Consider the following 12,783-nt stretch of genomic DNA (forward strand, 5'->3'; position numbering starts at 1 on the left):
AAATTAAAACAACTCATTATAAAACTAAAAGAAGACTAGATTAAATCAATAGATGCATGTCACTTTGACTTCAGTAAGTCTGACATATTGTTCTGTTGCCTCATCACATTTGGTTTTGGATTTGGTTTTGGTTCATAGCACTTTGTCGATTGAAGCTAGCACAACATTAACTATAAGCTGATATTCATTACTGGGAAGTTTTTAAGATTTATCTTCTGTGGAGTTAAATTTTAGGGATGTTGTCATTTGGGGTTTACTTTCAAGCTGTCAGTCTTCACAAAGGATAGTTAGTACTCGATAAATAATTCAGGGTTAAAGAAGTTTTGAACAAACAAGTAAAGAAGCAACCAGTTGATAAAAACATCCCAATCTCTTCCTGTATTGCAAAATGAGAAGTGTTACCACTGCCACCATCATTAACCAGATAGCTCCCTCTTGTGCTGGAATAGAACAATGACACAGATTTCAGAAAATAAAACTCTACACCTTAAAATGTGGAAAAGACAGTTATGATTGATGGTTACTGAAAACGTTTTGAAAGAAGTGTTCTTGTGGAAATATTATGTGTCCAAAAATATAAACACATAAATAGATTAAATAAATAAATCAGGCATCAGTTTTCCTCCTGACAACTCTGCATTGTTGTGTCACTGAGAACAGACACGTTCATGATTAAATTCATCAAAACATTTCAAAATATCAGGGTGAAAGTGGAAACCCATGAATTCAAAACACTTAATTTAAACCTGGTTTAAAGACACAAGATTTCAGAGCCATACAAATGAATCAGAAGTTTTTTTTTATTGAAAACAAATATAAATTTCAAAGTAGAAAAAATTTTGTAAAAGCTTTTCAAATCTAAAGCGACTATTCTGGATTAAAAAAATATAAAATTATATTTTTATAATTTGGGGAAATCAACACTTTTTAAAACACATTTCAATTTAAAACAAACATTTTAACATTCATTAAAAATAATCAAAACTTTGGTGGAATCCTAAGTCATTTTAGCATGATTATGAAATTTGTTTTATCTGGTTTTATTCTCAAATCTCATCAAGCTTTCCACTTAAAAGATGCTTCAGGTTTCACAGAGGTACACACATAGACAGCACCAAAATTGACATGTTTTTTTTGTTTTTTTTTCTTTTTTGTAAATGCATTACTCTTATTGAAGGTAGACTTTGTGTTTGGTCTAAACAGGATTTCATTACAAATAGCTGTTTTACTCAAGGTCAGCTATGAGGAACTTCTCATTTTTCTTGAGGCTTTCGAGGAAGATATCTTTGCTGGCTTTTCCAGATCTCAGGCAGCCATCGTAGAGCGCTCTCACCTTCTTCTGAGAGGTAGGCAGAGCACTGATGTCCCCATATTGCTCTTGTTGGATGACACCTTTGCTGAGGAGCTCATCCAGGATGGGGGCAATGTTGCTCACTCTGTTGATCAGCTGGATTTTATGCTTTTCCACAAAATGCATATCTGAGAGAAGGGAAACATTTTTAATGAATGTCTGTTTGTAGCAGCAAATAACATTAATCCAAGTAAAGTTTATAGAATTACAGACTGCTGAAAACAGTGGGTATAATCTCACAATTTAAACATACACAGAAGTTCAGTCTTAGTAAGAGCAAGTTGAGCTTAGCCCACAACAAAGATAAATGCTGGGCTTAGCAAAACTTTCCCTCGTCCCAAAATTTAAATTTTAACTCAAGGTTATCAGTTGGCACAGTTTCCAACATCACATTCACTTGAACTCTGCTTGAATCTAATTAACCTTGCTCCTGTTCTAAACATCTGACTGTGTGGTTACAGCAATGAGACAGTTTTACAGATACAGACACACTCCTACCCTCTGCCATGGTATCACCACTTGCTCCAGCTGAGGGTTTTGCAGCTGAAACAAAGGAGTGGATTGGTATGAGACTAATGTTTCACACAGCAAACACGAAATAGGAAACAGGAGTCAGGAAACAACTTACCACCACTGGAAGCAGGATTTGAGGATAGTCCAGCGATTACTTTCTCTGCAATTAAAAAAAGAAAATAAAAAAAAGGTTTATTGAGTCAAGATTTTTCCAGTCTTTAAAATATAAAAGAAAGTTGATGATTTGCAGCTCAAAATACAAATTTATTTCTTGGTTGAAAGAAATTTTGAGAAACTTTCATGTTGTGTTGATTCTGGTTACCCCGCAAAAAAAATCCTTAGAGTGCCTCTTTGGCATGCTATGCTCTCTCATGTATCCGAATTCATGTGTGAGTATCTCTGTTATGCTTACAGTTTAACCCCTCAGTCCTCAGAGTGCAGTGACGCATTCACACAACAACATAATAATATTATATAACAAATAATTTACAGAAAATAAAAGAAGAAAAAAAAGCTCTTGTGTGCAAACTTTTGCTACAAGCAGAGCTTTTTAAACAGTACTGATCATATTTCTTCCCAGGGAATTCAACACATGAACTAAGATATAGTTCAAAAAACAAATCTAATTGATTATCTTATTCCATCATGGATGTCATGAGGGGGCATGAGACTCTTTTATAAAAATGTTGAAAACTCACCATAGTGCCCGATATATCATTTAATGTATTGCAATGAAGTCAATATTTGAGTAAAATTATAAAGTATCTACCATGACCGAGACCGTTTCAACCAATTCTGGCTGTTTATGTCTGAATATGAACACAAAATGATGAATGTCTCTTTATTGTACATTTACTTGCTCATTATAAAATATGCCAAAAAATATCCTCATACTGTACAAATTTATTTAAGTGAAACTGTTTCTTTTGATATCATTGTCATTCTTTGTTAGTACACATTTTAAAATAAGGAAGCTTTTTGTTTCTTTTTGTAAATAGGACAGTACACAACGTAAACATGTTTTGATTGTGACCATGAGATGCTTTATTATCTATGAAATGTGAAGCAACTCCTTGACCTCTATGAGTGCTGCATATTGCACTTATAAGGAGGAGTATAGAGCTGCTTTTTTCATGAGCAATGATTGCACCTATTACCAACTGGTAACATGATATATTGTAAATGTTGTCACCTCCTCTCACAGGGGATTTTCCAAATCATTTCAAGCTGGATTCAAACACAAAGGCTCATCTCTATTTCTTGAGAATTTATAACTTACAGGAAAATAGTTTTTTTGTTTGTTTGTTTTGATTTGGCTTTGAAGTAAGTTTAGATTGTTTGAGAGGGGGAGCACTGAAACGCGCCCCACTCAAGAATCCTGTAGTAAGTGGACAGGAAATGTCCGATGGGTCGTTGCGGAAACAAAAACGAAACTGAAAGTAAAATCTGAAACTGGCTCCTTTAAATGCGTTTCATAGTATCTGACTTCAGCTAAATCCGACCACTCCAAATAAAACACATTTGGTGTCTAATGCAGTAATTTTCACACTTCCTTTTTCATTCTTCAACCATAAAACAGGGATTTTCACTCTGAGACATAAAACATCATTATACTGTTATGCCCCTCTTTGTGCACCTAAACTTTCCGTACAAAACTCACCGAGGTTGGCAGCTTCTCCCCCGCAGTTGATGTCGTTTAACAACTCCACAGCCACCAAATGAGCTTTGGCTTCGGTAAAGACGGAAACCAGAAGATCAGCAATGTCGAGGAAGTTTTTTCCCTCCACTTGCCTGCGCTTGACTGTCGGCTCCTCCCTACGATCCAGCAGCTGGCGGCAGAACTTGGTAAAATTTGTGTCTGACAGGTCTTCCAGCATATCTACCAAAGCACCTTTGATGGTTTTGGGGGCCATTTCTCAGAGATGTCACCCTTCTTAACAATGGTCAAATGTGTGATACTCCCGGATCAGCTAATACACGCATGCATGGGGCTCTCTACCTTTCAAGAGGTCTGCAGACAAACTGCTTGCGTGGTGTAAGGTTATGTCATAGCGTCTGTGGGTGTAGAATTCGATTACGGTGCGTTCAAATGCTGTAGAAAATTTCAGAAACAGTTCTGCAGCCGTAAATTTGTAAGAAGCAGTGACACCTCGGATTAAATCAGTCTAACATTTTTTTTTTCATTTTCCTCACTAATATTTATCGTGTCATGTCTGTATTGGGACTGCTGCCGGATGACTTCAATATAATCGTAATTTTTAAAATTTTATTTTATTTTATTTTTATGAGGCTCGAGAAACGCAAAAGAAGTTTCCTCACATTTTGTGACCGTCACATTTTGACTGCTTCCAGTAGAGACAGGGGCTGTTTGGTTAACAGATTTTAACAAAAGCACAGCAGGCCTGATCAGTATTTGAACCCATAACACAGCCTGGGGACTGTTAATGTACAGTTAAAAAGGGAGTGAATATTTGAGTGACTTTAGTTTTCTAAATTGAGGATTAAGAGTATGTAAATGACATGTAAAATAGGGCAGGTTCGTTCAACGCTAAACTGTCAATCAAATGACTTTGGGCAGGGCAACTTTCTTTCAGTGAGGCTTCAAAACTACTGCTTAGGCAGTCTGAACCATTTAGATTTATCTGTCACATTTTTTTTAATTTAGCCAATGACTTTTTTAAAGGAAGGAATCAATTCATATAAACAAGCCTGGTCAGATTTATTCTTATAGAAAGTTCTTGCTTAACCTTGTTTACAATGATAACATTACTTTGATAGCCCATAGGTGCAAAGTTCATTTGTAAGTTTGGATACAGTAGCTACTCTCTGAATGGCTGTATCCTTCTTATAAATACTGTTAAATTCTCCTTTCATGATTCACATTTTAGCTTTTTCATTCATTTTGCAAAATTTACTTTTATTTTCCCACTTCTGTTTGTACTACGCAGTCAATTCGGTAGCATGTTCTGATTGGTTGTTAAGAAAACGGTCATTCAGCGTCACTGGGGGATTTCAGCCTGCGCCAATTTAAATGTTGGCACTGCAGAGCGTGTATTGTTCTTTATCCCGCTGTAAACGAAAAGTTTAACACTGCAGAAAAATCTAAAAAATGACCACCACCACTATTAAACGGGCTATAGCGGACTCCCTGGATGACCTGAGTGAGGAGGATTTCATCAAATTTTGTGACCACTTGAGAGACCGTAGAGAGCACCCGCGGGTCAGCTTTGAATCTGTGGAGGGCAAGAGACGCTGGCAGATCGCTGAAGTCCTGGTTTCAACTTTTACAGAATCGAAAGCGCTACAAGTTGCCCTGGTCCTGCTGAGACAGATAAACAAAAATGAAGAGGCAAACGCACTGGGTGAGTAAACGATGATGCATTTGTTGTATGATCCTGTAAACTATCGAAAACTCTCCAGATTAAATGAGGTGTGCAAAGTGTGCTTCATGCTGTAACCATAACAGTGTCACTTTATACCGTACAGAATATTAGAAACGTCAGTGATTAACATTTTTAGCGCATGCGTTATTTAACCCATATTAGAGATTTATTTAGCTACATTTCAGTGAGCAGCGGAAGTATCATTAGAGCAGCAATGCGCAAAAACATGAAAACAACTTTTTCAAATGCACATTTGATTACAGTCATCGTTATCAGTTGACGTCACCCAAACTATTAATTATTAATCTAGGCAAAACGTTATTTTTTATTTTAAAACTCAATATATCCAGTTTTTTATGTTTTTCTTCTTTCCTTTTTTTTAAAATTTCCAGAATTTTTATTTATTACTATTTATTTATTTATTGTTATCTATTGAAGTTTTCAAAAGCTTGGTACATGGCACACTTAGAGTGTTTCTCCATACAGGAACATGTAATATATGATTAACAACTGACTCTGGCAGAAGACTGCACATTTTTCAAGAAAGAAAAACAAGTAAATAAATAAATAAATGGAAAAAAAAAAGAAATACACCAAACATAAAGATAGTCAGAAAATGCAAAAGAGAGGTTTTTAGGATTATATCAACCAATGTGTACAGTCTATCTGTATACACACTCACTGGTACTCATTACTTTATACATGCATTCCTACACACTCACACATAGTTAACCTACTTCTATATATATATCATATAAACATGTTGCTGAGGTATAGGTATTGCAGGATTCTACTTGAGGGAGCACAACAAAACAAGAAAAACAGAATTCTAGTGGGGATCATTATCTACCTTTATGTAATCCCAAAACCTGTCCCAAGGGGTCACCTCCCATTTCCAGAGTTTTGATGCTTTGGTATCATCTCTTGAATTGCTTGGACAAAATATCTTGCATATCTTTCAAGGGCTTATCAATAATGAGAACTAAGGTTAATTTTACAAAAAATACAATTATGGTCAGAAAAGAAATTCTCCCGTTGGCTGTCAGAGATTAAGACAATGATGATTATGATGATGATGAATGAATATTTTGTTTCAGTTGCAATCTAAGAAGAAAGGAAGGTTACTTCACCACCGTTCCTTCTCAAAAGATATGGTTTTTGCACAGCTAGTTATTTTTCATACTTGGTTGAAAGTCCAGAATAATCAATAGAGGAGCTCTGTGATCTTTTATTTTGGTGGGGTTTGCAATTCACTGTATGAGTCACTGTAAAAAATCATGTGTGTAAAGACACACCATCTGAATGAGGCTTTTCACTGTTATTTATTTTTTTTCTCTGTAGAGTCAAAAACCAAAGCCTGTGTAGACGTAAGTTCAACCTCACACTGACATCAAAATATTATCTTTTACATTAGGCCACTTGTTATGAAAGATACTCACATGAGAAGTTTCTGTTTTTTCTCTCCGATCTTCTTCCACAGAATAGTGACCCTCATTTCCGTAGGAGATCGATGGGGATGCTGGATCTAAACCCCTCAGAGGAAGCGCTGAAACATGCAACATGTAGTCCCTTACAGGCCGCTCAACATACAGGTCCTGTGGTGAAGAAGCCCAGAGAGGTGATGGCTGAGGCGAAGGCTCGTGTTCTCTCCAAGGGCGGGGATCCCTCTAATGAGATTCTTCTTCTGAGCGAGTTTACGCTTCAGTTTGGCAAATACAAGGATCAAACCTTTAGATGGCTGCTGGAGAATGATGTACGCTATGTTGCCTTTCTGGTTGCCGGCCACCAGAGGGAAAAAAAATTCTCTCCCCATCAGAGCAACAAGGTACAGTGGAAAAAAAAGGAGCTGTCCTCACACTGAAATCTGTGAGCTCCTAGAATTTTACTACAACCAACCCAACCTACTTTAGTTCCTTCATATGTTCTTTGTCATGTATACATCTCAATTTGAAGACAATTTCCCTGAAGGACAGCTGTGTGAACTCAATCAGCCAAAGTTTTCGCAGCATTGAATTGAATATCAGCATTGAATATGTGCCGTCATGCTGCTAAAAGTGTGGGCTGCAACTATCTTTTCAAAAGGACAACTGCCTGAGATTATTTTATTTAGAACCAGTCACCACCAGAGGTGTCAAGAAACTAAGTAAAAATACTTCTACTTCTTACATTTTAAGGCAAATATCTGTATTTTCTACTCCGCACATTTTAGAAATAGCCTCACTACTTCCGTTTCATTCCAGCTCGTCATCGCTTAAAAAGACACACACCAAAAATAAATAAAAACCTCTCCTAAAACCTCTGAAATTGTGTTGACTGGAAAGGGTGAATTTAATTGTGGATGGATGAGATGTATATATGTAAAACCACTCCAAAACCCTGTTGGTTTGTATGCAATCCATCACACCTGCACATGACATGATTCGCGCTGCACTATAGCATGGACATAACAGACGTATGTAGAATAACTGTATGAACTATATGAACCACAGATCCCCTGTGGCACACCTCTGGTCACCACAAGATGCTCCTATGATGAGGAGTACAACTGTTTTAACAATATATATTTCTGTTTTGTTATTTTTTTGAAGGATTCCCTGACAAAATATGCAAAGGCTTTTCCTGAGGTTATGGAGGAAGTCAGATTTCTTTGTGAAAACGAGAAAGCCAAAGAAAGATCCCTTCGTCCAGGCCAAGAAGGAGAAGCACTTGTTGGATTTGGTGCTCACAAATGGGAGACACTTAAAAATCTGTACGAGTCCAGAGACCCAGCAAAAATCAGGTATGAAAGAACACATAGTTTTGTGTCTTGGTGGAAGTAGTGCCTGTACCCCTCTCACCCCTTTGTCTTCACTGCTCTTTATACAAAGGTATGTCAGCCACCTCCGAACCATGAAGTCAGACTGCACCCCAGGGTCCAAGATGGAGATTGCTATCCAATACATTCTGCAGCGAGACAAGCAAGCCATGAGGGCAAGGGTTGACCCCTGAGCAGAAGAATCAAGAAAAGGTTTTGATCATGACCAAAAAACCTCAACAACCTGAGGTGGACACAGTCAAAAACAAAACATTAAAAGTTGAAGAACACTGTAAATGACAAACATCTGCCATGTGTTAAGAACTTTAAAGAAAAGGTTTGACATCAACAGATTTACAGTAACTTTAAACAATTCATGGTTTGAATTTAAAATAAAGACAAATGATTGTAAAATACCAATAAAACAAGTCATCTACAGCCAAGTAACGTGATTTACAACACACAATCACTTCCTTTTCTAACAGCTTGCTCCACTTTTCTAATATTTTGGTCCTAAGTTTTAAATGTGCTGTGTAAAACAACATGCGTTGTCTTTCTTTTAACGCTCTAAGGAAAATTTTCTTATTAAAGACACTGAGAGACCAAGAATGTCTGTTCAAAATTTTATTTTGATTAAAAAATTAAAATTAAAAAAATAGTTTCTTCATTAGGATCCTGAGCTCATTCCCTGCTTGTATCAAGATGCTCTTGCAGTAGTTCATCCATTTTGATGAAGGCAGGATGCACATCAGAGTCAATATATCAGGTCTTTCCCTGAGGACAGAAATCACAGATTTATGGTATATTCACTTGTATACTCTTTTGTCAGGATTATTATTTCGATAAACATATTGAAAAGAGTTTTTGAATTTTCATTCACTACCAGCTTTTATCTTACAGTGCATTAAAACGGCAGTAAAAGTTGTGTTCTGAAATGCAAGAATTTACATCCTCTGTCAAGTGCATGAAAAAAAAGTGTATCTAATAAGGTATGCATTCACTGATGTTTATGCAGCATGTAACACTGCTTAACAAAGACCACTTATCACCTGGTATCAAGAAACAACTGAGGGACAGGTGAGGTTTGGTTTCATAAGTCTGTAATGAAATAAGTTTTGAAATGCTTTTAAAACAGAGCTCATGGGTTACTTTAACGGTTTATAAATATGTCAGTAAGGGTTACAGACCCATTGTCATTTTCGGCCTGAAAGCTGTGATATACAGGCTGATACTTACTCGATTATTGTGTACCTTTACTCATCTGTTCTCATGATCATGTCACCTGCTGAGGGTCCTCCATCTGTAAAACAAGTGAATAAAGATGAGTTTTTTTACACTTTTGCAAATTTGCACATGCAAATATAAAGTAACAATGCTGAATGTCTATAATAAACATGTATACAAGTGCATAACTCTGAATCTTAAAACTGCTCAAAACAGTCTTTTCCAAAAGTATCTACACAAGACTTGCTGAAATTATTTAGTCATTTTATAACCTCAGAGGAGCAGGCCTCAATTATTAAGGTCTCCAGAGGCCTGGCCAATCAGAAAGAAGGGGGTTTGTGGAGTGGGGATCCTTAAAGAGAGCATGGAAAATGAAGTTTTTCAGATAGAGTCTGAAATAAAGGTTTTTCTAACATATCACAAAGAGAATAATTGTTTTTTTTTCTGTAAAACATGATAATACAACTCCCCCTTATTCAGAAAAGGTACTCCAGCTGAAAAATTCATACTGAGGATATTTTGAAAGCCAACTTACTTAAAACTGAGATGAACTTTGTGTATCTCTAGCTGTGAAAACAAATAAAACAACAAAAAAGATTAATGGGTGTAAGATCGTACATCATTTACTCCAACAGAAAACAAGAATGCACTTTGGAAGTACACGTCTTCAGTTTATTGCTATAAAATCAGACAGGAACATCACTCTCAATCATGAAATCTGAAGCTGGAGCTAACAGCCGGAAACACCCGCCAGTTTTGAATATCAACCTCTATGAGCATAGTTAAATAATAAACACTGATCACGTTTTAATATATTACAAGCTGACATGTACCGTTATCATTTTTCACATACAGATATAATCAAAGTTATTAAAACAAACGCAAATTGTGAAGTTGAACAATTGTAATGATAGGCACACTATCTTCATAATAGTCTACTATATCACTATCCTATGTTGAAAGCAGTGATGACAGTCAGTGGAATAACCTTACCCAGACTCTCTGCCTCCCTGTTGCAGCCGATCGTTGTCAGAAGCTCCAGAGTCACACTGACAGCTCCAGACTCTGAAAAAGTTGAGACTAAGACGTCCACGATTTCTAGAAAGTTCTTTCCCTCCACCCTGTTCCGTCGGACCCGCGGCTCGGCTCTGCGGTCCAAGAGATGGTGTCGGAACTTGTCAAAGTCCTCCTTTGACAGGTCCTCCAGAGCGTCCCACAAAGCCTTCTTGATAGTTTTACGCGGCATTTCTTAGTCTGGCACCGCGTAAAGCAGAAACAATGCAAATGGGTTGTTTCCCTTCCTGCTGTATTTAACGGCGGTTGTTTCTAAAACAGGAAGGAGGCATTCAATGTAGCTGGGAAATATCATATCATGGCAGAATACATCAAATACATCATTACAAGGAACAACAGGGACCATTAAAGTAGGCACATGTTTTATGGTTTTGTGCGCAAGTTAATCATCTGCTACTTGCAAGATTAAAAAAAAAAACATTTGCGAAAGCAGCAGCATTAGCCTAATTATATAAATTCATATTTGTTAATAAATTACTTTTTAGCCAGTTGTGTGATTTTGTGGATAGTGTATTCTTGAAATCATCACACCGTGATATTTGGTGTATAACACAAACTCAGAAGAGTTGGGGTGTGCCTCATGCGTTTATGTGATTATCTATTAGTATTTATTCATATACTGCCAGATCCTCCGCAAAATTATTAAAATAAAACACTTTCCAAAAACCTTGAACATCTAGACCAGGTGTCTACAACCTTTACTTTCATAAGAGCCATTTTGCTTCAACTCACCAGGATTAAAGTCATTCAGGAGCCACAAAATCTACTTTATCTGTTACAAAAAAGACATTTTTTTAATAAAATTTAAAACAGCAAAAATCTAGTGCATATTTATCGACTACAATAAAGACAAAAGAGTTCGTAAAATTTTAAATACAGTAATATCCAGTGCATAATTATTTAAATGAGAGGTTTTCTGTTTATAAAAATGTACATGTAATCTCTTATTTTTTTAAATTTTAATAAATTAAAAAATATTTTTTCAAATGAAAAAAAAAAAGTAATATTATCAATGTCATGATTTTGCTAATGTTTGATATTTCAATAGGTGCAACATTTTGAATTAAAAAAAAATATCCAAAAAATGTGTGCAAAATCCCCCAAGATTTGAAATATTTAAAAAAATGTCTGGGAGGTAAAAATTGTAATTTCAAAAATTTGCTAATTTTTCAAGAAAAAAAAAAATCTTTTTTTTTTTTAAAGGAACTTTGAAATTTGCAAAATCTTACAAAAAAAATGCAAAACTCTTAAACTTTTGATAGCTTTAATGCAAGACGCATATTTAGTTTAATTAAAAGTGAATTCCTAATTCTATTTAGTGTCAAAGTTTTCAATCATCATTACCCTCTGTAAGAGAAACAAAAATCTTTATTTTAACAATATTTTTTTTCAAGCTACAAGGAACCATTGCAAAGGAGTCAAGAGCTGCATGAGGCTCCAGAGCCTCAGGTTGCAGACCCTTTATTTAGACTTTATTATTAACGAGGACCCAGAATTGTGTCAAGATAAGAGTCTGATCTCATCTTCACCCACCACAAATGGAGCCCTTTTCAGCATTTAGTAAGTAAAAATGGCAAAGAAAACTTCTTTTATAAAAGCAGTGAGTTGGACAGAGATTAAAAAATTAACACTTACAATGCAGCAGTGTGGAGTCTGGCAGAACCACAAAAGCAGGTCATCTACTGCATTGATCCTGAGGAACCTGCAAGACTCTAACAAAGGTTTATGGTCAGCAACTTTAATGGGACATTAAGACTGAAGGTTAAACAGAGGATAGAGGGAAATACGAGCTCAGTGTATCAGTCAAGGCCTACATCAGCTTGACAAAGAGCTTGTGCAGGCCTGATCAAGTTCTGACTAAAGGAAGAATATGAAACTTACTCCCAACAGGGCGTCTACCCCCTGGAGCATGATTTGGATGATTCCAAACTGAGGAGCTTGATAAGTAAAGACTCAGCCTCCAGTGCTACTGAGAGACTGTAGGTATGACAAGCAGCTTTTCAAATAACTCAAAGTGAGCCTTTTTGTCGCTTAAAGTGCATTTTACAAACGGTATGTTGAAGTGTACTTTATAAATGACGAACAAACTGTTTTTCCATTATGTGCCGTTGCAGACTGTTTGCCCTCCTTGGCCACTGTTCAAATGTGCCCACAAGCTGCTTCTACACTGGCAGCTCAGCTGGTTGCAACAAGTCCAGCCACGTTTAATGTCAGAGTGACTCTTCCCCTGTTTGTTTAAACTTCATATAAAATCCAGTAGAGTTATTTCAGGTGCGTTTTACACTTTCTTAATATCACAGGCAAAATCAGAAAGCAGGGAGTGGGAGGCTTTGCACAAATCAATTTTTATATACACTTTATTTACAAAAACAATGTTAACAAATGCTGAAACTTTCACAGTGAGTCTGAAAATTATCTCAGCTTGTTATTCTGAGTAGCAAAAG

At 36.3% G+C, this 12,783-nt stretch overlaps 2 protein-coding genes across 3 annotated transcripts; both read right to left on the reverse strand.

Annotated features, from left to right (window-relative positions):
* Nucleotides 1-884: 884 nt before the first annotated feature.
* Nucleotides 885-3,912, reverse strand: pycard (PYD and CARD domain containing). Its single transcript, XM_074683873.1, has 4 exons — nt 3,525-3,912; nt 1,980-2,024; nt 1,850-1,894; nt 885-1,479 (listed from the first exon to the last, which is right to left on the reverse strand). The coding sequence occupies exons 1-4, from the start codon at nt 3,775-3,777 to the stop codon at nt 1,226-1,228; spliced, it is 597 nt and encodes a 198-aa protein (XP_074539974.1). The 5' UTR covers nt 3,778-3,912; the 3' UTR covers nt 885-1,225.
* Nucleotides 3,913-8,711: 4,799 nt separating this feature from the next.
* On the reverse strand, nt 8,712-10,551 carry LOC141800989 (apoptosis-associated speck-like protein containing a CARD). 2 transcript variants are annotated; one of them, XR_012599360.1, is made up of 4 exons: nt 10,259-10,551; nt 9,801-9,832; nt 9,278-9,341; nt 8,712-8,815 (listed from the first exon to the last, which is right to left on the reverse strand). XR_012599360.1 is itself a non-coding variant. In XM_074683874.1 (3 exons), the coding sequence occupies exons 1-2, from the start codon at nt 10,509-10,511 to the stop codon at nt 9,801-9,803; spliced, it is 285 nt and encodes a 94-aa protein (XP_074539975.1). In that variant the 5' UTR covers nt 10,512-10,551; the 3' UTR covers nt 9,029-9,341. The 2 variants fall into 2 exon arrangements, 1 of the variants encoding a protein (XP_074539975.1); XM_074683874.1 differs by lacking the exon at nt 8,712-8,815 and having other exon boundaries at nt 9,029-9,341.
* Between the last annotated feature and the right edge of the window lie 2,232 nt (nt 10,552-12,783).

This window comes from Halichoeres trimaculatus, unplaced genomic scaffold, assembly GCF_033239565.1.
Source record: "Halichoeres trimaculatus isolate MK-OKI-2021-1 unplaced genomic scaffold, fHalTri1.1 fHalTri1_scaffold_12, whole genome shotgun sequence".
NCBI classification, from domain to species: domain Eukaryota; kingdom Metazoa; phylum Chordata; class Actinopteri; order Labriformes; family Labridae; genus Halichoeres; species Halichoeres trimaculatus.